Source organism: Nilaparvata lugens, chromosome 6, assembly GCF_014356525.2.
Source record: "Nilaparvata lugens isolate BPH chromosome 6, ASM1435652v1, whole genome shotgun sequence".
Taxonomy (NCBI): domain Eukaryota; kingdom Metazoa; phylum Arthropoda; class Insecta; order Hemiptera; family Delphacidae; genus Nilaparvata; species Nilaparvata lugens.
This window is the reverse complement of record NC_052509.1, coordinates 16,040,324-16,066,958: the sequence shown is the minus strand read 5'-3', so window position 1 is coordinate 16,066,958 and position 26,635 is coordinate 16,040,324. Positions and strand designations below refer to the sequence as shown.

The 26,635-nt window shown below is 33.5% G+C and overlaps 1 protein-coding gene across 1 annotated transcript; it reads left to right on the top strand.

The window, feature by feature from the left end:
- The first annotated feature begins 775 nt into the window (after nt 1-775).
- Nucleotides 776-26,566, top strand: LOC111049038 (mitochondrial inner membrane protein OXA1L). Its single transcript, XM_022335026.2, has 8 exons — nt 776-1,033; nt 10,146-10,352; nt 11,105-11,225; nt 11,929-12,072; nt 15,484-15,734; nt 19,146-19,253; nt 25,320-25,506; nt 26,377-26,566. The coding sequence occupies exons 1-8, from the start codon at nt 959-961 to the stop codon at nt 26,493-26,495; spliced, it is 1,212 nt and encodes a 403-aa protein (XP_022190718.2). The 5' UTR covers nt 776-958; the 3' UTR covers nt 26,496-26,566.
- Nucleotides 26,567-26,635: the final 69 nt, after the last annotated feature.

Here is a 26,635-nt window from a genome sequence, read left to right as displayed (position 1 = left end):
GATCAAATGCTTTCTGATAATCAATGAGACATGCAAACACATCACAATTCACGTCGCGACACCTCTGGAAGAGAACCTGCACACCAAACAGAGCTTCTCGCGTTCCAACAGCGTTAAGGAAACCGAACTGATTAGGAGAAATTTGCTGCTCACACAGTTTGTAGATTCTCTTATGGATTATTTTGAGAAACAATCTCAGTAGGTGACTCATGAGGCTTATGGTTCTGTAATCGTTGCATGCTTTGGCACTAGCTTTCTTGGGAAGTGCAATGAATTCAGACTTGAGCCATTCTTGAGGAATTTTTCCTGACCTGTACACTACATTGAAAAATGTCTGTAAGCCACTTCACACCCTCTTCATCAATCAGCTTAATAAACTCTGCCTGGATATTGTCAGGACCAGCTGCCTTGCCATTTTTAAGCTGATTAACAGCTGAACTGACTTCTTCTTTTAGTATATCTGGACCACTATGCTCCTCTACCCTTGGTTCATTCTCTTGTGTCATTTAATAATTTTTCAAAGTATTTTTTCCATTCTTTTTTCTTTTCCTCAATTCCTATGACTAGATTTCCTTCTATTTAATCTACTTACATCCCAAAAAATAGCACGCAATAGGTATAATACGCAATATATATATATTACCTTCAGAGAGCAATATATTTGAATTTTGAATATCAATACCATCTCCCGCGTTTGATAGGTTGATGCTCTTGATACTTCATGTTCGATTATAACAAGATCGATTAACGAAGCTCGATAACTGTAATTCGAGAATTCTGTTTCTTTGTTTTTCCCTAACCTATAAAATATCACATACACCAACCATTCAATTGTCTCTAGTGTAATGAACTAGCTTAAAATTGTATTGCTAAAAATTAAATTACATGAATAATATGTACCACAGTTATCTTCAGCATTTTCTGGAATCTATCAAAGTTATTTTGTAGATAGAACGTAATGTCTTCAGCCTTAAGATGTATGTTGTGTTTCAGAAATAGCAGACCAGCTTTACAGACGACAGCTAATCTTAAAGTAAGTATGAATAATTTGCTCTGTTCGTAACATTTTTGAAATTTGTTGGATTATCAGAGATTGAAGTAAGCCCTCGTATTAGAGCAAAAATGTCAATATAGTTATAAGATAGAAACCACAAGCTTTACTTGTGGTCCTGCTGCCCCAAGTGCAGTGGGCTGATCTCTGATCAATTGGATTGATTTAAGGTCCACTTGACCTTGTCAAATAAGGGCAAAATTCTAGCCGACCTGCTCCCCCCGTTATTTCAGTTATTATTGAAGATATCGACCCAATTCTTTTTTTAAACAAAAAAGGATGAAAAAATAAAGCGCGCTAGCCTATTTTTATACAATTTAGTTAGATTTTAATATTAGAAATAGCTGTTTCAAAACTAACCTTATTTTGAAGAATGGACGATTCTAAATATATTATTATCTCAACTATTTTTGAAGGTATCAACTCAATTTTTTTTTGATGAAAGAAGAAGGAAAAATAGGTGTTGCTTCTATGAATTTTATTTTGAAAGACTTTTTAAAACATTAAAAAAAAACAGTTTGAATTTCTGAAGTGAGACTCAACAATGAAGAATGATGTTATGTAAACAATGAAGAATGAACTGTGATTAATGAAGCCAATAGCACAGCTGACTCATATTTTATGGCCGAATTGAAGATTTCAAAATAAGCGATTGCTCGAATGAATGTTCGCATCAATTCAACTTCTTCGAAAGTGATTGAAGAGGTAACTACAGGCAAGCATGGACATTGGAATACAATATAATTGATTAATCGATGAATTAAATAGAAATTAGATATTATTCTGGGGAGTTTTTCATTAAATTAACATTAACTTTCTAAAGCTGACCCTGAAACAGAACAGAAATTGGTAATTTTGGTTTATGTGACTAACAATAATTGTATCTCACAATAAATTGTATCTCAACTATTTTTCAAGATATCAATCAATTTTTTTAAATTGAAGAGGAAGAAAAAATAGGTGTCGGTAATATAAATTCTATCCTAAAATACTAATTTAAACATTAAAAAAACAATTAGGTTCTGGTCAATTTATGTCAGGTTCAAGTCATTTATATTTATAGTAATTAAGATGATTGAATAGAACAATTGAACATTGAGATAGGATTCAAGAGTTAAGATAAAGAGATTTTTCAATAGTGGAGACTCTTTGAGTATGGAAAGAACTATAATGTTAAGAACTAGGAGTTGAAGAAGTGGTGGACAATGTACAAACCTTTACTCTTAATCACATTTTCTTATGACAATGATACATTTTAATTGAATGAACTTGTTATATATATATTTGAACTACCGCCTAAACAGAGTAGTCAACATAAAATATTGCACAGAAATGAAGAAAACACTGATTCAATTTATTACCAACAACATTTATTTTACATGAATATGATATGAATATTACAAACATTTGCATTATAATCTAAATTATTATCCATTGTACATTTCTACACTACAACATTCAAAAAGATCAGACAGGCATTAAATTTGAAACACAAAGACAGACACATTCATAAGGCGCTGTTCACCTGTTCTAGTATTTTCTATTCTGTATCGTATTCGACTTAACAATAATATAAAGTGTTCAATAAAGATCATTGAAATAATTCTACTGAGAGTTCTTATTCTTTCAAAAATACACAACAGAACTCTTGAATCAAGTCAAATAATTACTAACCTGAACAAGTATGACCAAAGCTTACTGAGCCTGGGCCAAGAACAGATCTCTCCTAAACTAAACTTTTTCTAATCTGAGATTTTCCTAAAATTAGCTTCACCTAACTAGAGTTTTTCCCAACCTAAAGCTTTTCCTAACCTAAGCTTTAACTAACCAAAGCTTTTCCTAACATAAGCTTTACCTAACCTTAGCTTCTCCTAACCTAGCTTCTTCTAACCTAAGCTTTCCCTAACACTTGACTTTTTCCTGACCTAAGCTTATCCTAACCTTTGCTTCTCCTAACCTAAGTTTTTCCCACTCAAAGCTTTCCCTAACCTAAGCTTTTCCTAACCTAAGCTTTCACTAACCAAAGCTTTCCCCAACCCTAGCTTTTCCTAACCTAAGCTTTACCTAACGTTAGCTTCTCCTAACCTAAGTTTTACCTAACCCAAGCTTTACCTAACCTTAACCTAACCAGAGCTTTTCCCAACTTAAGCTTATTCCTCACCCAAGGTTTTCTTAACCTAAGCTTTCCCCAACCAAAGCTTTTCCTTACCTTAGCTTCTCCTAACCTTATCTTTTCCTAACATAGGCTTTCCCTAACCTTAGATTTTTCCAACCTTAGCTTTTCCTCACCAATTTTTCCCCAATCGAAGCTTTCCCCAACCAAAGCTTTTCATAACCTAAGCTTTCACAAACCAAAGCTTTTTCTAACCTAATTTTTCCCAACCCAACAGTTTCCTAGCCTAAGTATCTCCTAACCTAAGATTTTCTCAACCTAAGTGTTTCTAAGCTAATGCCTCCTAACCAATCCTTTCTATGCAAAATCTTTCCAACCTAACCTCCCCTAACCTAACCTTTTTCAACCCAAACCTTTGTAACCTGAGTTTTTATTATCCCCAACCCAACAAAGCCTAACTCGAACTAACAAATGCAGTCCAGCCCAACCATTGAGCTCCCCTCTAACCAAGCATTTTCCAACCTAATATAACAAAGCCTTACCAGATAAAGACTGAGCAACCCTCAGACTTGCTCAGTCTTCATCACTTAAGGTTTGATAGTCACATCAAACTTTGGTAGGTAGGGTTTCATCAATATCGTTAGATACAGGAGAAAATGTGGTCAGCAGTAATTATGGTTAGCTCCATTTAAAAATATTCTCAACATTTTTCAGGCAAACAACTGGCACATTTTTGATATTTTCCAGATTTCCTATCAACTTCATCAATAGCATTAAATACAGAAGAAAATGTGGTCAGCAGTAATGGTTAGCTCTTTGATGGAATTAGAATTTTTATTCAAATTTGATACATTTGAGTTCTAATTCAAAATTATTTTTTTCCCAAAATTGGATTTTTTTTTTTGAAAAAATTGAAGATAGGTAGTGAAAATTATAACTGGAACCGTTTTAAGCATAAGTTAGCCTGTGGTACTTTTCTGTAAGTTGTATAATTCTGAATGATTGAATAAATAAATAAACTTTAATTATTAATACCTAAATGAGACTTTACAAATTTAGTACCCATTGGGGTTTCCAATTTTTTCAAAAAAAAGTTTGAATTGGTTTGTTTTTTCAGATTGGTTTCTACAAGGATGCAGGTTTGATGCCTAGTGAGATCGGACTCCCCGATTATGTATTAAGTATTCCAATAATGGGAAAAAATGTAGAACAAATTATAATTTAAATATATCAAATTGAAGTTTGTAAAACAATAACAATAAAAAAACAATAAAATAAATATTGAACTCTTGAATCATTAATCGAACAAGTTGAAATCGGAATCTTTCTTATCGAGCAATTTCAAAAACCGATGACAACTCTATTTATTATGCTTCAAATTTGTGACCTGTAGAGAATAGAGCAGCAACTCTATAACTCTACAACTCTATGGTGCTAGTAAAAACATGATAGTATTATAGGTTGGACAAAATTCAAAATTTGCTGTTAATAGTCTATTAATAACATTAAATTTCATTGATTAGAATTGTTATTCAGTTACCGACACGTATTTTTTCTTCTTCTTTCATTAAAAAAATTTAGTCCCATAATATCTTTAATAATAGTTGATACAAATCATTATAATTTAGAATCGTCCATTCTATAGAATAAGGTTAGTTTTGAAACAGCTATTTCTAATATTAAAATTAAATCAAATGGTATAAAAATATGCTAGCGCGCTTTATTTTGTCTTCCTCTTTCATTAAAAAAAAAAATTGAGTCGATATCTTCAATAATAACTGAGATAGCAGGGGGAGCAGGCCGGCTAGAGCTTAGCCCAAATAAGTATAAACCTGTAGTGTAGTTATCATTCCATTCTTTACATTACTCTCATTAAATAATTATATAAGGCAAAGACAATCCTTCAGATCATCAAATAGCCCTAACTGTCCACCAAATTAACAAAACAGTTTTATGTAAATTATTTTAATTTGAGTCCTCTTGAACATTATATTTTAGTCTAAAGACATTTAAATTTCAAAACCATGAAAATGAAAAGAAATCTGCTTGAATTAGTTAGGCGCTACTGTTTCAAGTTTCTACGCATCTAGTAGGTTAACGAAAGTATAGAACAAAGCATTGTAACTTACTTAATAACTGGCTGACGCTGTTTAGACAAGATTACTATTTTTATAGGCGTATTGTCTGATCAGTGTGTGGTAGTCAGCCTTGTTATTGACCAGCGCGAAGTGAGGTCTAAGATTCAAGTTGACGGTTTGGCATTTCTATGTTTAAATGTTATAGCAAAATTAATTTATTAATTTCACGCATTTTTATGTTTAAATGTTTATATGTTTTCATGTTGCGCATTTACGGTGAAACGCGGTAATAGATTTTCATGAAATTTGACAGGTATGTTCCTTTTTTAATTGCGCGTCGACGTATATACAAGGTTTTTGGAAATTTTGCATTTCAAGGATAATATAAAAGGAAAAAGGAGCCTCCTTCATACGCCAATATTTGAGTAAAAATCTGGTGTGGCGCACTCACACAACTTTCCTTGCCGTTATGAAAATTGATCACGTGACGCTAGTGTTCACGCGAATTTCAAGTCTACTATTCAAAGATCTAAGCCAGCTGGTGACAGGGCAATAACGCTGGAGACACACGAGGTCTGCTATCTCTTCATAGTGAATCATTTAATAGAATCAACAGTTGCCAACAGTTTGCAATTGGATAATCACATTTTCTCGAATTTAGAGCTTATTTTTAATTCTAGGTGAAAATTTCACTAGACATTAATTGTAGATATTCTCATACTTAATCTTTTCCACTCGAAATTTTTTGTTTAAATTTTATCTGAAGCCTGATAATTGGGAATCTAAAATCAAACTTTGCATAGATGGGGCAGAGCTCCTGAAATTTTTACAGATATGGGACTTGTGGCAGTTGATAGAGCTTAACAATGTCTGTTTTAGGTATGAATTTGATCAAAATCGTTGGAGCCGTTTCCGAGAAAATCGTGAAAACCCCAGTTTTTGTCATTTCAGCCGCCATCTTGAATTGCATTTGATCGAAATTGTTAGTGTCGGATCCTTATAGGGGAAGGACCTTAAGTTCCAAATTTCAAGTCATTCCTTTAATTGGGATATGAGATATCGTGTACACAGACGCACATACACTCATACACACACACACACACACACACACACACACACACACACACACACACACATACAGACCAATACCCAAAAACCACTTTTTTGGACTCAGGGGACCTCAAAACGTATAGAAATTTACAAATTGGGGTACCTTAATTTTTTTCGGAAAGCAATACTTCCCTTACCGATGGTAATAGGGCAAGGAAAGTAAAAATCAGACTATAGTATTATTCATCATAAATCAGCTGACAAGTGATAACACAGATGTGTGGAGAAGCCAGTCTATAAATTTCTGTATTTCCATAAGATCTATAGTTTCAATCAATGTTCCTAGAATACATCTACCTTGGTTTCAAACAGGTACTTGTGTATGAGAATACTGCGTGAGGTCTACTGTTTACAGAACTACTAGTAATATTATAAGAATAAAGTATTACAATTTTTGAATATTGTATTAAAATACTTGAAAAGCAGGGGGAGCAGGCCGGCTAGAGCTTAGCCCAAATAAGTATAAACCTGTAGTGTAGTTATCATTCCATTCTTTACATTACTCTCATTAAATAATTATATAAGGCAAAGACAATCCTTCAGATCATCAAATAGCCCTAACTGTCCACCAAATTAACAAAACAGTTTTATGTAAATTATTTTAATTTGAGTCCTCTTGAACATTATATTTTAGTCTAAAGACATTTCAATTTCAAAACCATGAAAATGAAAAGAAATCTGCTTGAATTAGTTAGGCGCTACTGTTTCAAGTTTCTACGCATCTAGTAGGTTAACGAAAGTATAGAACAAAGCATTGTAACTTACTTAATAACTGGCTGACGCTGTTTAGACAAGATTACTATTTTTATAGGCGTATTGTCTGATCAGTGTGTGGTAGTCAGCCTTGTTATTGACCAGCGCGAAGTGAGGTCTAAGATTCAAGTTGACGGTTGGCATTTCTATGTTTAAATGTTATAGCAAAATTAATTTATTAATTTCACGCATTTTTATGTTTAAATGTTTATATGTTTTCATGTTGCGCATTTACGGTGAAACGCGGTAATAGATTTTCATGAAATTTGACAGGTATGTTCCTTTTTTAATTGCGCGTCGACGTATATACAAGGTTTTTGGAAATTTTGCATTTCAAGGATAATATAAAAGGAAAAAGGAGCCTCCTTCATACGCCAATATTTGAGTAAAAATCTGGTGTGGCGCACTCACACAACTTTCCTTGCCGTTATGAAAATTGATCACGTGACGCTAGTGTTCACGCGCATTTCAAGTCTACTATTCAAAGATCTAAGCCAGCTGGTGACAGGGCAATAACGCTGGAGACACACGAGGTCTGCTATCTCTTCATAGTGAATCATTTAATAGAATCAACAGTTGCCAACAGTTTGCAATTGGATAATCACATTTTCTCGAATTTAGAGCTTATTTTTAATTCTAGGTGAAAATTTCACTAGACATTAATTGTAGATATTCTCATACTTAATCTTTTCCACTCGAAATTTTTTGTTTAAATTTTATCTGAAGCCTGATAATTGGGAATCTAAAATCAAACTTTGCATAGATGGGGCAGAGCTCCTGAAATTTTTACAGATATGGGACTTGTGGCAGTTGATAGAGCTTAACAATGTCTGTTTTAGGTATGAATTTGATCAAAATCGTTGGAGCCGTTTCCGAGAAAATCGTGAAAACCCCAGTTTTTGTCATTTCAGCCGCCATCTTGAATTGCATTTGATCGAAATTGTTAGTGTCGGATCCTTATAGGGGAAGGACCTTAAGTTCCAAATTTCAAGTCATTCCTTTAATTGGGATATGAGATATCGTGTACACAGACGCACATACACTCATACACACACACACACACACACACACACACACACACACACACACACACACACACACACACCACACACACACACAACACACACACACACACACACACACATACAGACCAATACCCAAAAACCACTTTTTTGGACTCAGGGGACCTCAAAACGTATAGAAATTTACAAATTGGGGTACCTTAATTTTTTTCGGAAAGCAATACTTCCCTTACCGATGGTAATAGGGCAAGGAGAGTAAAAATCAGACTATAGTATTATTTATCATAAATCAGCTGACAAGTGATAACACAGATGTGTGGAGAAGCCAGTCGATAAATTGCTGTATTTCCATAAGATCTATAGTTTCAATCAATGTTCCTAGAATACATCTACCTTGGTTTCAAACAGGTACTTGTGTATGAGAATACTGCGTGAGGTCTACTGTTTATAGAACTACTAGTAATATTATAAGAATAAAGTATTACAATTTTTGAATATTGTATTTTTAAAATACTTGAAAAGTAGGGCTAGGTAAGTTACTTGAAAGTTCAATTGAAGAAAATCACTAGTACCAATCTTATTATATATATATATATATATATAATATATATATATATATATATATATATATGGCACTCACTGACTGACTCACTCACTCACTCACTCGCAGAACTAAATTTTACTGGACCAAAAACGTTCAAATTTGGTAGGTATGTTCAGTTGGCCTTTTAGAGGCGCACTAAGAAATCTTTTGGCAATATTTTAACTCTAAGGGTGGTTTTTAAGGGTTTAAAGATCGTCTTTTAGCATGTATATTCTTCTTATTCTCTTAATTATGATTGAAAAATGTCCATACCATAATTATGTTAATATACGTGGTAGGTCCAGAAAGTAAGTTCCGTTTGGTAATAAAATTAAATTGTGTACAGATACAAAAAAGTTATTTATTGCACAAAACAACTCTACAACTCTTGAACTTCTTTTCCACATAACTACCGAAATTTTTCAGTCATCTGTCATAGCGTGGCACAAGTTTTTTGTATACCTTCTTCATAGAAATTTGCCGCCTGTATCTTCAACCAGTAGTTGGAAACTACGTCCGTCAGACACATCACTACGTCCGTCATTGAACTGTCGGACCCATCTTCTCACCATTGAATCACTCATTGCGTTTTGTCCATGAACATCGCAAATTTGCCGATAAATTCAACTTGGTTTCACTTTCCTTGCATTCATAAAACGAACCACAGACCTGATTCCACAAGCGGCGGGATTTTCAATCAACACTGACATTGTAAACAAGCACAACAAAGCGTACGTGGCTGACAGCGATCTCCAAATGGCGCACGTTTCTTCTCCTTGATACAGAGCGTCTACCGCACATGTGCGGAACTGCGATCGCAGAGCTGCAGCGGATATAAATTGAAACGGAACTTACTTTCTGGACGTACTATCGTAGAACTATAATGTAGAGAGAGTACCTCTTCGAAACAAACTGTAACAGTAACAAGTAACTGTAAGTAACAGTAACAACTGTTGTTCTGGTAACTAAAATAAAAATTTTGTCAGGTTGGCATTAAGTTGAGTTGACTTTGTTAGGTTGGCACCAAGTTGAAGATTGAAATGCATTTATCGCGGAAAAATTGATTGGGCACTGCTACTTCAATCAGAGCTATTCCTGGGAATATTATATGGCGAGCAAAGCGAGCCTGACGGCTAGTATTTTATATAGAACATGTCTAGTTCCGGCGGTAATTCCATTTTCAAGTGTCGTTTTTGAATTAACTATTTTTTCTTTGAAACGAATATTGTTTTATATAAAATTAAATAAAAAGGGCACTAGTAATTCTATATAGACTACCATAATTTAAAAAAATAATATTTGCTACTTTGGTAGATAATAATCATAGTTGAAATAACTTTCTCAATGTTTGTAGTTTTTTACTTGAGAATAGGTCTAGGTACTATTTTGTTGTGAGTTATTATAATTTTCTACCATTTTATATATTGTTTTCCAGCTTTCCAACTCTGGAAATATTCTGCTCAATCTAAGACTGCAAAAGTCTTATTCTCACTTGACCAGGACATGCAATGGAGAAGAGAAATTTGGACGTAAATCAATCATCTGGTGCAGGAACAGTGTACTCATACGAAATTTCAGTTCGGAAGAACCATCAGGCTTACCACCACTACCACCAAAGCCCGAAGCTGTAGTTGATTTAGTGGTAAGATTTTATTGTTCAATAGCGTACTTAATTCATCAATGAAAAGGAGTGACCACAGAAAAGTGGTTTAGACTTTGCTTTAGAAACCATAGGCTGCTGATTTGAATCTTGGCAAAGTATTTTTCTTGTGCCACTCCTGTGTTTTGGGTGCACTTATCAAGTTGTCGGTCCCGACTGCTTAGAAGTAGTAAGCCCTGAAATTGATCAGGTGCGCCTGAAAACTCCAATACTGGACCTAAGCTAGCCTGGTCTCATGGCATTTATTCATTTATCAATGGAAATGCTCCTGGATTCATTAAAAGGATTGCCGAGTATACTATCGTTTTTTAATAAAATATTCTTGAGTTTATCGAACGTGTAAAATAATTTAAAAGCTGAGAATGAATAAGAGATAAAAGTTCAATTTTCATCTTGAACTCTAAAATGTTTTGTTGAGTGGTAACTACTTTCAGCTAAATAAATTCAGTGAACAATCAACATATTTTTTCTTTATATAAAATATTCATTGAAGAAATTAATATTATTTCTTGTTAGGCCTATGTCATTCAATATACTCTTCCCTACCTTTACAACACTCAAATTTTCCTTTGTTTGAAACTTTGGTGAAAGTCTTCTTGTGTAAGCTCCTTAATGACCGGTGTTGTCTTCTTCAGCTACAACAGACTGAAATCTTGTAGCCACATCTTATATAGTTAGTAGAATCATCATCATCATCTCAATCAGTTAATTTGCTCTTTTTTATCATTTTTCAGGGAGAACCAAGTTTTGCAAGTGTAGGCTTGGGAGGCTACTCACCACCCGGTCTTATTCAACAAGGTCTAGAACAGCTTCACATCACCTGTGATCTGCCATGGTGGCAATGCATTGTTATTGGTGAGTACAATCAATAATCAACTTGATAATAATTATTATAATCGAACTGAAATAATTATCCATTCAAAATCATTGAAATAAGTAGTAGTGATAAATGAATAAAAATAAAATAATGAAAACATAAATTTAAATTGTCAACCGCTTTTTATAATACGTGGTTGACAATTTCAATTTGTGTTTTCATTATGGAAAAGTACCACAACATCATTCACAACACAACTGTAAGGTTAAAATAAAATAAACTGAACATTATCATAGAGAAAGATACACATGTACATTATAATACATTATTTTTATCCTAATATTTCGCATTTGAAATCTTTCAATTTTCACATCAATTCATATTAAAATGAAGGAAAATCGATGTTATTAATATATCTTATTTATATAAACTTGTAAAAAGTGCCACTATGGAAAATACTGAGCATTTTTTTATTATTTCGATGTCTTATCAAACCATATAAGCTCTGGATTCGCAGCAGTGATAAGAAACAGTGAAAATATGATTCCCACAAGTTCCAATTGGACTATTTCCACTCAGCCCGGCCGCAGTAGTATGAATAATACTATTAGAACTTATGGGAATTATATTTTCACTGTTGTGTGCGAATCCAGCTTCACCCTTATTCAAATCATCTATGTATCTTCATCGTCTGAATATTTATCCTGTTTTTCGGTGATTGAACTTATTTGGGGGTTTCAGGTACGTGCCTTATCAGGCTAGTGGTGTTTCCTGTTGCAATCTACGCTCAGAAGAACATGGCCGCCTTGAACAATGTGATGCCGCAGATGGTATCAATTCAGAACAAAATGGCTGACGCAAGAAAACGTGGAAATGAAGTGGAAGGTATGAAAATGCATTTGAAAGGGGTCATAAATTATTCATGACTCTTTTCAATTAATTTTATTATTGAAAATGATACTGTGATCTTTGGAGTTTACCAGAAGTAGACCTATCGTTACTAGGGATGTCAATCCCGGGATCCCGGTCCATTTTTGATACCTAACCATCCCGGAATTCTTCAGTTTCAATCCCGGGATTTTCGGGATTAGAATACCTGAAATTGTGAATCGTATTTTCCAAAAACAATTTAATATAGAATTTATTTACGGTGATGAATATGAGTTTTGCATAACTAATTTATTGTTCTAAGTGTTTGACTAATTTATTCTACACGCACAGCCTACAGTTGTTGCATAAGTACAGTACATAATATACTGTACTCTGTACTGGCTAAATAGATTTCGCATTATCGGTTCGCATCATTCTCAGAATGGTTGTTGATCGGTTGTTATGCCTTAACATTTGTTTCTGTTTACACAGCACCACAATTACCAGTCTAGACGGCGTAATATTTGCAATTGTGCTGATATCATTTCCTTGAAATGCACTCAGAACTTTGAAAAGACTTCAGAAATCAGAAATAAACAAGCACCATCTAAATACTCTCTGTCTAATTATTCCTCATCTCTTCTCTTTCTCTATCATAAGTAGAATATCTAGTTGAAGTAAATATAGTTGGCTCTACGAAATTTCATTTAGTAGTGGTTCAGATTTTAAGAAAGTTACTCCTAATCTTGAAAACACTTATAGCAATAGAATGTTTAATTTTAATAGTATTCCTAACTATTTTTCCATTACAATAATATCCTCTCCCTCTATAATGAGCCCTTTTTCATCTCCACACACTGTTACTGAACATGTAATTGAGGAGGAACAATTGGTTAAAAATGCACGAAACTGATTTTTGCTAATCCCGGGATTGATATTGGATAATCCCGAAATACCGGGATTGACATCCCTAATCGTTACCTAAAATTGAAAATTGAACCTCACCAGAATACTTTGTACAAATTGACATATCGACAATAATTATTGTAGATATGAGTAAAAAGTCGTTGATTCACTGCCATCGAAGTACAAATAAGCACAATCAGTTGAGTTATGGGGAAAAAGTAAAAGTTGAGTAAAAGGAAAGTTATTGGTAGAAAGTCTTCAATTCACTTCCAATCCAGTTGAAAGAAGAACAATCAGTTAGCATCCACACAACATGGCATCGATATTGGTAGATAGATCCTTATTGCTGGACAGTGTCCTTATTGCTAGTAATGGTAACCTCTCAATTAATTGAATAAAATCAATTAATTTTATAATAGGAATTTATTTTATTAATTGAGGAGTTGGGTGCAAAAATGACCCGAGTCAGAAATGTGCTTTTTGAGAAAACTGAAGTTGAAAACTAAATAAATTATTTTCATATTGTTAAACATTTAGTAGCACATTGATGTTTATTATTATTCAAGTTGAATCATTCTTTTAGTAAAGGATAATAATCATAAGTAAATGATAGTGTTTTATTTTGAAACCTATCATGTAAAATAAGAAGTGATGTTGGAGGTCGTTTTTGCACAAAAGTCACTTTCATGTTTAAAAAATTCTTTATGAGCCTGGTTCATTACAAAAAATAGATTTGTGGTTCTAATGATAAATAATTAATGAGAAAAAAACATTACTCTCATTGAAAAAAATTGAAATAAAAAAAATTCATCAGTCTTCTTGGAACTCTTAGGTTTCAACATTTTCACAGTTTGATTCATCTTGTGATTCAGGATCATCAGCTTCATTGGAAGGTTGTAGATCTTGTTTGGGCTTATTTATCACCTCTTCAAACCAGGATCTTTCTTCTTCACTCAACATGGGAAATAAGCTCCTCAAATCGTTTCCTTTTGCCACCTTAAGCTATCCTTGGCATGAGTGGAATTCCATTTGAGTCCAATATAGCAAGATTGGTGCCCCTCATCAAAAAGTTGAATGGAATGAATGAACCATTGTAGCTTCTAGATGATGGAATGGTTCCAGATGGATTGTACTGCAGTCTATAATATTGCTGAATCCTGAAAGGAGATCCCCTCGAACCAATATTTTTACACTCTGAGAAGAACACACTTAGAGCTGACTCCAGATCGAGATGCAACATTGGGACAGAAAAAATAAGATTGTGAAGTCAACTTAAAAGATAATCAGCTGGGATAAAGACCACTGTGAAGGAAAAGATATGGCGGTTCATTTGAAACGTTTTATGCAAGAACGACCTGATATGACTAGGTCGTTTTTGCACCCAGCTCCTCAATTTTCGATAGCAATAATTTTTCTTGATAGTGACGTTAACAAGACCTTTGAGCTATTTTCTTGAGGGTTTTTGTACTTGGCATGTATATATTTTTAATTATAACCAAGAATGTTGTAAAAATAGTAGCACTTTTCTTGTAAGTTAACTGTGCCTGACTGAATTGATGAATATTACTTTCCTTGCCCTATTACCATAGGTAAGGAAAGTATTGCTTTCCGAAAAAATTAAGGTACCCAAATTTCTAAATTTCTATACGTTTCAAGGTCCCCTGAGTCCAAAAAAGTGGTTTTGGGTATTGGTCTGTGTGTGTGTATGTGTGTGTGTGTGTGTGTGTGTGTGTGTGTCCCAATTAACGGAATGACTTGAATTTGGAACTTGAGGTCCTTACAATATAAGGATCCGACACGAACAATTTCGATCAAATGCAATTCAAGATGGCGGCTAAAATGGCGAAAATGTTGTAAAAAACAGGGTTTTTTGCGATTTTCTCGAAAACGGCTCCAACGATTTTGATCAAATTTATACCTAAAATTTTCAATGATAACCTCTATCAACTGCCACAAGTCCCATATTTGTAAAAATTTCAGGAGCTTCGCCCCATCTATGCAAAGTTTGAGTCTAGATTCCCAATTTACAGGCTTCAGATACAATTTAAACTAATAATTTTAAGAGGGAAAGATTGAGCATGAAAATCTCTACAATTAATGTTCAGTAACATTTTCACCTAAAAATGAAAATTGCAAACTGTTGGCAACTGTTGATTCTATTAAATCATTCGCTATGAAGAGATAGCAGAGCTCGTTTGTCTCCAGCGTTATTGCCCTGTCACCAGCTGGCTTAGATCTTTGAATAGTAGACTTGAAATGCGCGTGAACACTAGCGTCACGTGATTTTCATAACGGCAAGGAAAGCTGTGTGAGTGCGCCACACCAGATTTTTTTTATATGTCTAAGAGTTTTCAACATGATTTTTTACTATGTAAGTTTTTACAAATGCTTCAAAGTCTCGCTATTACTAACTGTCCTATAGCCTAAAGAACCTTATTACTATTACTGCACTATTACTGACGATGTCCATGTATTATTGTACTTCTTATGAATGAAATTCATTATTGAATTGAATTGCAGCGATGCACTACGCGAGAGAACTGGGAACACTATGTCGTGAGAAGAAAGTAAACCCTTTGAAGAACTTTGTAATGCCGGCCATCCAGATGCCAGTGTTCATCTCGTTCTTCCTGGCGCTGCGTGGCATGGCCAACCTGCCAATAGACAGCCTACACACTGGAGGTGCGCTGTGGTTTGTCGACCTCACCGTGCCCGACCCTCTCTACCTGCTGCCGCTCGCTACTAGTCTCACCTTGCTTGCCACCGTCGAGGTATACCAGTCACAGTTCTCTGTCACTATAATTCAGAGTTTATTATTTATAGGCAGTCCTCACTTAGGATTATTTTATAGGCAGTCCTCACTTAGCTATAACTTATTTTTTCTACAGCCGCTCGTAAATTTCTTCTTTACGAACCGAGAACTCATAATAAAACAGCTGTTTTGTGAGGAGCGAGCGAGAATCTATTTTATGCTCGCCAGCTGTTTACTTTACGCTCGCTAACAAATAGTTATACATAAAGAATCTAATATTATACATAAATAAAAGCAGGAACCTTTTCAACATTTGAATCACACCCTACAACACTCGTCAAACATTTAGAACATCAAACTCAACCCAAACTAATCTACAGATTAAAGGATGGAGTAGGATGCAATTCCCCTATATGTATGATAAACTGGTAAATACAGTTCCGCAAGACTTTCTCTCATGCTGTTCAAAAATTGATTTAAAAAATGAATCTTTAGATGGATTAAAACGTCTACAGACTTATATGGAGACATAAGGCATTAGTACAGTATTTTACCAAGTTTAGGAGTATGGTTCATGTTTTAGGGTATTAGTTTGAAAACATTTAGGCAAGTTTAATCCTTTGAGAAGGGTAAAATTTTCAAGTATTCTTTTCCCAATTTGTATTTGTTTCTGTTCATCTGTCGACACTCTAGTAGTTACTTTTCTCTCTTTTGTTAACATATTTAATCTTACTATAATTTCTTTAGTTTTTCAAACCTCTTGTTCTTCCTCATTTTGAATGAAAAAGACTAAGAAATTGTCTAAAACCACAGATTTATTGATACTTAGAAAGACCAGTTTCGGTTATTACACCATTGTCAATCTCTGATAAACTAAAACTAAATACAAGAGCAGCAGAATTTATACTAGTAGGCGAGTACTGTTATTGGTCAAGGGCATGAACGCCTGCCATTGGCCCAGCTAGACAGTCTCCTCCCACGCAACGGTGTGACAAAATGGCGGCATAAGCAACAGAATAGCCATCATAACAAAATTCACTTTCAGTACAAAATACAAACCAAGAAAACAATTGTGAAAGATAATAAAACAAATATGTAAATGGAAAAACTATTGACTAATGTATGCTTACAATTTTATGATAAAACTAAATTCGTAGTGTTGTATTGGTTGAAATGAATCTGGCCATTTAAACTATACTGGGAATTTTCCTTAATTACTCTTGTTATATCTAAAGCCTCTAGAATATTCAAAGATCTGCCTTTGTTATTAACATGCAGAAACTCAACATTCTCCTTAATTGTGAACTTGTAATTATTTGTTATCAAATGTTCTGCAAAGTTAGATTCCCCATTTTGTTGATTCCAATCTCTGATGTGCTCTTTAATTCTACTTTTGAAACTTCTACCAGTTTGACCCACATAACAAGCATTACAATCACCACATTTAAGTTTGTACACCCCACTTTTATCTCAAATATCAATTTTGTCTTTACTCGGTTTGGTCTTGAAAGCTACATGAAATCCATTCCTCTTCAATTCCCTACCTATCTTATCAGATACAAGGCCTAAATATAATATAAATTCTGCTGATCTTGTATTTAGTTTTAGTTTATCAGAGATTGACAATGGTGTAATAACCGAAACCGGTCTTTCTAAGTATCAATAAATCTGTGGTTTTTGACAATTTCTTAATCTTTTTCATTCAATATGAATAATTACCACAATATCAACTTCTCAACTACACAAAAAACTTCCTCATTTTCTTAGTTGTTTTTCACCTTTTTTGTAATTTTTTCTTTGTATTTACATTAGGCTCATGGTCAGACGAAAGTCTTGTGAGCCATTTGATTTTTTTTATATTATGATGTATACAAATTTTTCCAATAACCGCAACGCATGCGCAGTAGGCTAAATTTTTTTTGTAAGCTAGATTTGAAGCTTATAATCATCTCAACTCAACAATGAATTGAGCAATGGACATGAGCGATGACGAATTAATTATAACTTCACCGGAAGTATATTGTATTGGAATCCAATACTGCAGTTGTAGAAAAAAAATTGCATGTAATTCGAGCGGAAAGCTTCTTTATCGCTCTCGTCAAAATTACCACGCTCCACTATGGGTCGCGTGGTAACTGTTTTGGCTGGAGCGATAAAGTCGCGTTTTACGCTCTTAATACATGAATAACTATTCAATGGTATTTTATTTATTAGTAGCATTTTTCTTGCTTGTCAAGATTTAGGGCCTTGCCTCACCGACTACTGCCAGTACCGGTAGCGGTAGCGTGCTAGTGGACGTTTTTTAGCTAGCCATGTTACACTGAGCTCGCGCCCGCGGCGGTACTCTCGAGTAGTGGGAGAAGTCGGCGACTGGCTGTACGTAGCGACTAGCGAAGAATTCGAGGAAAAGTAGTTGCACGCATGCGCTTGTTATGAAAATCTCTTTTCAAATATGACAAGTCACACGGCCTTGCTTCACATCCGCTATTCAAGCTAAGAAAAATCTCTCAGCAAGCGGTAGTGTGCGGTACTAGGCGGTACTCCCGCCTCAGCAAGCGGTAGTGTGCGGTACTAGGCGGTACTCCCGCCTGCTAAGCGAGCTCTGTTTGACCTGTTATACAGATAACCTGTACTTGATAACCCAGGGAGATTTTTAAAACTTCATTCCAGTGGCGGTAGCGAAGTCGGTGTGACAGGACCTTTAGTGTTTACCATAGGTCTCATCAGACCTGCAAATGTCAAATGTATCAATAAACATAAAATTCAAATTCAAATTTATTTCCACAAAGTAGGTACAAACATTTAACTATAAAACACAAATGCAATTCACCACAATCAATTCAAATAAATAACATTCCTTACTAAAAAATAATAAATTGAAACATAATAGCATTAATACTTCTATTCCTAACTAGTAAGAACTATAATGCACAATCAAACTGAATGGATTGAGGATTTATCATTACATTATTATTCAACACTTCAAATAGCATAAGCTTGGTGTATATATATCCTAAAATGTAGGATATATTATATTTTTAAATAAAATTCTTGCTTATTTTCTTTTTTACAACTTTATTTTTACACACCATTATTCTTTGAGCCAATTTCGATGACTAAATGTTTATTTTAGTGAGTTTGCTACTTCAATTAATAAAATTTCAAACACATGTCAAATTATGTGTGGGATGGTAACTTTCAAATGAAATATTTCCTACAGAGATATTATTTCGAATTGAAATGCCACTGTAAAGCTACATTGAGTCTATCTGGAGTGATCATAGAGGACTTGCTTAGTAGCCTGAAGTAAGATCCACGTTTTGAAATTAGCGGGTACAAAAGTTGGGGGCTGTATATTATCATAAGTTGTCATAAGATTTCACTTCATATTTTTGAATTTGTATTACAAAATTATTGATATATTTTACAGGTGGGATTGGACAATGGAATGAATGCTAACCAAATGCCGGTATATTTCAAATACATTTTCAGAGCGTTGCCTGTCATTATGTTTCCAGTCACCATCAACTTTGAAGGCGTAAGTAGATCAAAAATGTTACCATGTAACTATGTAACCTTCCAGCTCCAAATCATTAATTAAATACTTTAATCATTATTGAACGAAAATATAAATTAAAATTAGATATCTTAATAGTTAGGTTTAGTGGTGAACTATAAAAATCTATAAAATTTCCAGATCAATCCATATAAAAATTAACAACTCTTCTACTGTATCAATAAATATATATGAAATAGCTATTAAACATTTCAACACTACAAGTTTGAATTTTATAGAAACGCTTTCAAAGTATTTATACGCACTATAAAGCGTTACAGACATGTAGACATTTGTATATAAAATAGTTTTTAAAGTATTAGAAAAGTATTGATTGATTAGCAATATCGCAATGTATGTAATGAAACGTTTACCGAACCACGATTATGAAAGCTTTCCTCCCATGTTGATCTGTATTATAGGTAGTTATCGTTTGAATAAAATAAGTTAAGACGAGCTTACACAGTTTCCACATCGTTTAAAATCGATACTTTTCCATGCATTCCATGTGATTGAACACTGTGAAGTGTGAATCAATGTGAAAACGCTGTATCAGCTAACTTAGTGTCAGCCCGGAAATATATTCAGTTGCAAATCCGTGAAATATTATTCAGGGCTTGATTGAATTATTCTTAGTCCAACACAATCTGGCAACATCAATATTTGGTCAGCTGGAAGCTAGCTGTCCAACTTATTCTATTTAGACTAGTGTGATCAATTTTACATTAAACTCTTTATGATCTATGGTAATGTGTAAACCATAACCCTTTCTTCATTGAAATAGGAGGAAATCTGTTCCATTTGAAGCGATGTGCGTGATTTATATACATTTTGTTTAATTAAATAATTATATTTTTATTACAATCTAGAGACAACCAACTTCCATTACAATAATAATAATATTTTTGTCATACTTACTCAATTGCAGCTGTTTTCCATGCATTAAATCAAGCCGCTAAACAGCTGTTTGCAGAACAAGAAAATATGTGATTTTCATTACAGCATACTATACTGTAAATAGATCATATGTTTTCTTTACAGTTGAGTATGTCTCCTAGTTCTATAGTTAATAATTATTAGTCCTATGTTAATTAATAACTCAAATAATTTAAGAACTCATCTAAGAAGTTTCAAGTTATAAGAACTCATCTGAAATCTCATAATATACAGGGTGATTCATAATTATGGAAAAATAATTTAATACGTGATAGTAGAGGTAGAAATAAGAAAAAAAGTTCCTATAAACATATATCCATAAACGATTCATTAGCGAGCTATACAGGGTGAAACATTTCACCCGGAATTCAGTTCCTCTGGTGACATACATCGATGCTGAATTGTTTAGGGACTAGTTTTTGAAAAACTTATGCTGGATTCATATGGAAAAATATCTGAGAAATTGAATAAAACTAGTCTGGAAGCTGTAGTTTGAGTAGTTTTTGAGAAAAAAGTTGAAATATGCAAAAAATCTAAGTAGAAAAACACAGACTTCTACGTTTGATGCCCAATAACTTTCTTTAATGACCAGTAAACAAATAATTTTTTGCAATAAAAATTGTAGAGAATTCAATTCTGAAAAGAATGATGTAAGCTGTGTAAACTAAATTTGAATCAAAGTTGGATAAAATGTATTCTTATGTAGTACATTACACCACAAAAATTAGCTGTTTTATGAAGAGAGAACTAATAACTCATAAGTTGTTGTTTCATTGCTTCAATGAAATCAATGTGAATTTAGATGATAAAGTTGATAATTTTTACAGTAAACTAGTTAGCTACATAAAATCTTCCACTGATCAAATAAAAATTAAAAACAGGAATAGACCTCTAAAAAACTGGATCACTCCAGGACTTATTAGATCTATTAGGGAAAGAGACAAAATGCATAAAAAATTAAATAGTCAACCGTTCAATCAACAACTGCGGAATAAATACAAAACATACAGAAATACATTAAATAAACTTATAAAACAAACTAAATTCGATTATTATAGAAATAAAATATCGCTTTCCAAAGGTAATAGTAAGAAGACATGGGAATGTATTGAGGAAATTTTAGACAGAAAACGTGTGTATAAACCACCTGACATCGACCCGGAAACGCTGAATAAATATTTCTCTGAGGTAGGAAGAACTTATGCGGAGAGGATTGATACTGGGGATACATTGCAGTTGGTACATTCACAGAGTTCACATTGTGATGCGACTAACACTCCAAATTCATTTTTTATGTACCCAACGAGCTCTGATGAGGTATTGCTTACTATTAAAGATTTAAAAACTAATTCTTCTCCTGGGGTGGATGGACTAGGAAATATATGCTTAAAAAATATATCAGAATACATAGCGAAGCCCTTGTCGATAATATTCAACAAATGTTTTGAATTAGGCCATTTTCCATCTCATTTCAAAATTGCAAAAATAATCCCTCTGTATAAATCAGGTGACAAAAAAGCTCCTGAGAACTACCGTCCCATAAGTCTTATTAGTAACCTAGCTAAAATATTCGAGAAAATAATTAAAGTACGAATTATAAAATATCTAGAAAAATATCAATTTATAGCTGGTAATCAGTACGGTTTCCAGGAGGGTAAATCCACTGAAGACGCTATGACTGAACTGGTTAGAATAGTGACCGATAATTTCCAGAATAATAAAAAAACATTGTCAGTGTATCTGGACTTGGCTAAGGCCTATGATACCATTCCACACAATACCCTTCTGAACAAATTAGAGAGAATAGGTTTCCGTGGACCAGTGTTGAAGCTATTTAAAAGCTATTTGAGTAAAAGAATCCAGACTCTTGGTTCTAGTAAAGTTACACTGTCAGAATATGGCCTTCCACAGGGGACAGTAATCTCGCCGATTTTATTTTTGATCTATATTAATGATCTTTTGAGGATCCAAATGAATGGTTGTCATGCAATCTCCTTTGCTGATGATACAGCCCTAATATTTACAGCATCTAACTGGCGAGAGGTCAGGAGTTTGGCAGAATCTGGTCTGGCCCAAGTTAAGATGTGGCTAGATCACCACACTCTAACTTTAAATATAAGAAAAAGTGTTATCATGATTTTCTCACCATCTGAAAGGTCCATACCTGCAGACATATTTCGTAACGGAATAAAAATTCACTCAGACTGCTGCGTCTATCATTATAACCATATAGTCATAAAACCAAGTCTTACAGGAGGGAGGTGGAGACTGTGCATGTCAATCATTAGAGAGAGTGAGAGAGACCAAGTACTTAGGTGTGATATTAGATTCTCAACTAAAATGGAATACGCACATAAATAAGACTTGTCAAAAATTGAAACATATTATCCACAAGTTTTACAGATTGAACGGTCTGGGAGACTTATCTATTTTGAGATTAATATATTTCGCTTATGCTCAGTCTGTATTTCAGTATGGGATTAGGGTTTGGGGTGGAGCATTGGACACACATTTCAACAAAATTTCCTTGATTCAGAGACATATAATAAAAGCTGCCCTTGGTCGACCCAGACGATACCCCACACATCTTATTTTTACAGAATTCCCAGTCTTAACAGTTAAACAACTTTATGTGAAAAATATTATACTTTATATAATTAAAAACAGAAACCTATTCACACCACAAATCAGAACTTATAATTTTCGAATGCAATCCAATTTCCAAATTAACAGAACTGACCTTACTGTATGCCGGAGACAATTCACATATATAAGCAATAGGTTGATCAATTTAATACCATCTAACCTAATTACAAGTAAGACAACAAAAACTAATATAAAAAAAAGTAGCAGACTGGATCAAATCAATAAACATAGCTCATTTTATACACATATGAAGTACTTTTAACAACTTTTTTCAAATAATTAGGTCCAAGTTCATTTCTTTTTTTCTTTTTCACTTCAATAAATTTGTTAGTGTTGTATTTTATTATTGATACTCGCTGTCAGCACACAAACCTTAGAGGTTTTGCAGGCAGCGCCTATATAATAAGTTTTATTATCAAAGTTTATGTTTATGTACTTATAGAAATTGTTTATATTAATGTGTAAAACTTTGTATTGTCTATTTTGATTTGTATTTTCGATATTATGGCAAATAAATTTGATTTGATTTGATTTGAGTTGTAGCTGATTGCAAATAAAATATTCGGTTTTTTTATGAAAAGTTTTTTTTATATGAAAGTAGCATATCTAAATGACATTAAACTTATACCAAAAGACTAGTAGATTATGCCATTAAGCCTGGGAGGAAGCTCGAACAGAAGTAGATGATCTCCTATGATTCTTGCCCAAATGTTTACTGAAAACTGATGTTGTGGAAGATTAGGATTGATGGCATGAGGATTCTCAGCTGCCCAAATATGTTGGTTGTGGACGTTAACGATAGCTGTTCTTGTAAAGTGTGCCTCGTCGGTAAATAAAACGGTTGTTAAAAAATTTGGGTAAACAAGTTTCACTAAAAACCATCGGCAAATACCAGCACGGGGAATACAGTCTTGTGGCAATAGAGTATGAACTTTCTGGAGGTGGTATGGATGTAATTGTTGCTCTTCTAGTATCCTCCAAATAATAGATTGATTGACATTGAACTGCACTGACAATTCTCTCGTGTTCTTCTCGGGATGTTCATAAATTTCATTAAGAACTTGTTCTTCTAACTCAACAGTCTTAGTAGATCGGGGTCTGCCTGCATAAATGTGCTCTTTGGATATCAAAGAATCTGTTTCAGACAGACGTTGATGAATAGTGACAAAAAACCTTGAACTTGGACATACTCGGTTAGGAAAGTTCTCTTGATACAAACATCTTGCTTTAGTAGGTACTATTACAGTAGTGTCCCATTCCATACATTAAATGCATAATGAATAATGTATGAATAATGAGTATGAATAATGTCTAAAATTACCTGCCATTTTTTAAAAAGTTAACACTTAACACAAAAGCAAAGTGGAAAGGTTACAAATAACTGGTTAATAGATTAAACAAAAAACACAGCGCGGCTACAGTAGGCCTAACTTACAGTTTGTTTTTTGTTCAACAGTGAGTTAAAATATTTCTGAAAATAATTTTCAGCTGATAATTTCTTTTAAATATTTTTTCATTTAAAACAAAATAAATCAGCTGTTTTGGAACAGCTGTTCTTAAAATCAATGTTCTATTTGCAATCAGCTACAACCTATGAGTTATTAGTTCTCTACTCATAAAACAGCAAATTTTGTGGTGTGATGTACTACATAAGAATACTTTTTATCCAACTTTTATTTAAATTTAATTTACACAGCTTACATCATTCTTTTCAGAATTGAATTCTCTACAATTCTTATCGCAAAAAATTATTTGTTTACTGGTCATTAAAGAAAGTTATTGGGCATCAAACGTAGAAGTCTGTGTTTTTCTACTTAGATTTTTTGCATATTTCAACTTTTTTCTCAAAAACTACTCAAACTACAGCTTCCAGACTAGTTTTATTCAATTTCTCAGATATTTTTCCATATGAATCCAGCATAAGTTTTTCAAAAACTAGTCCCTAAACAATTCAGCATCGATGTATGTCACCAGAGGAACTGAATTCCGGGTGAAATGTTTCACCCTGTATAGCTCGCTAATGAATCGTTTATGGATATATGTTTATAGGAACTTTTTTTCTTATTTCTACCTCTACTATCACGTATTAAATTATTTTTCCATAATTATGAATCACTCTGTATAGGCCTTTATTATTTTATTTGAGCTCGATGGGTCTGTCTGTTATGAACTAGGCGCTACGGGCTAGGTTATGTTTATAAAATGCAGTAACTCGAGCATAAGCAGGTAATGGTTTCTGTTTCTCAGCAATATTATTCTTTCTCAGGTAAATATGACGAAAAATACTTTACGTAACTTGTACGGTAACGTATTTACCGCATTCGTATGATAATTCTGCCCTCAACTACGTTTCGGGCAGAAACAATCATACTTATGCGGTAAATTATCGTTACCGGACTTATGACGTGAAGTACTATTTTCAAATAGTTTTGTGTTAGTGTTTATAATGCAATTTTATTTTCACAGATAATTCTTGTGTACTGGCTATCGACAAACTTCATCACACTAGTGCAAACAAGTGTTCTCAAAGTGACGGCAGTTCGAGACTTTTTCGGAATTCCGCGAGTTGTGCCGTTCAAAAACGACTTTCAATTCGCTGTTCCTGGCGTCAAGGCGCCTGAGAAGCAGAGCTTTACTCAGGGCTTGAAGGAATGTAAGTTTTCATCACTAATAATCACATTCAACTCTGTTTTCCATTCTTACATTTTCCCCTATTCTCTATCTAACTTTATAGTTTGTTCATATTGTTGTTATACTGTCAACATGTGTTTGAATTATTTGTTTTACTCACTAAGAATAAGAAATTTAATTTACAAGTTTTTTGTTGAGTATGAGCAATAATGAAAGTATATATCGATTTATTTATAAAATAGAATTATAGTACCTTTTTTGAAATTAATAAAATAAATATCGGGGCACCGAGCTTTGCTCTTTATTTTTATTTATTGATAAACAGAACACAATTCTCTAAAATGATCGTGTTTATATTTCAAAGCTGGCTATATATGTCATCTTATGAATTTCGGGGATGCAATATTTTGATTTTTCACATACTCATTCTCTCACTCACTATTTTACTATCCACAGCTGTTTCAGCCAAGGATGAATTATCCTTTTAATTTCGTTCAGCGAGTTTTCCCAAGGATGAGACCTAGTGCAATCGAATTTTTATATCATAAACCTACTATATTCCAAATTTCGTGAAAATCGTTAGAGCAGTTTTCGAGATCCGTTGAACATAAATAACCAGATTTAAAAATATATAAATACAGAAATTGCTCGCTTAATATAATAGGATATTTAATTAATTTGAAAACCTGAAGATGGTGTGTTGATCACTGAAACTAGCTGTTATAATTTGTATTTTTAATCTATTATTTTATTAATTTGAAAAAGGGTACTGTAATTCTATTTTATAAATGAATATAAGTAGCCCTGAATTCATACATTTGAAGAGTATATATATATAGATATATTTTTTGTATTTTTGTCAATTATTCTTGACTTATTTTGTATTTTTCAGCTTATTCAAATATCGACAAATCGTTTGAAATAGAGGAGAGAAAGCGAATTGATGATCTAATCAAACAACAGAGTCTGCGTGCTAAAACTATGGAAAGTAAATCGGCTTCTACCAAGTAGGAATTTTATTTGTAAGATACTGTATTTGTAAATAATTTCGATGAAATAGTAAAATGAGATTTTGTTGTTAATGCTTTGTTTCTTATTTTGAATATTTCTATCGCCTTTATTTAGGTTGTGTCAATTTTATTGAATACTCT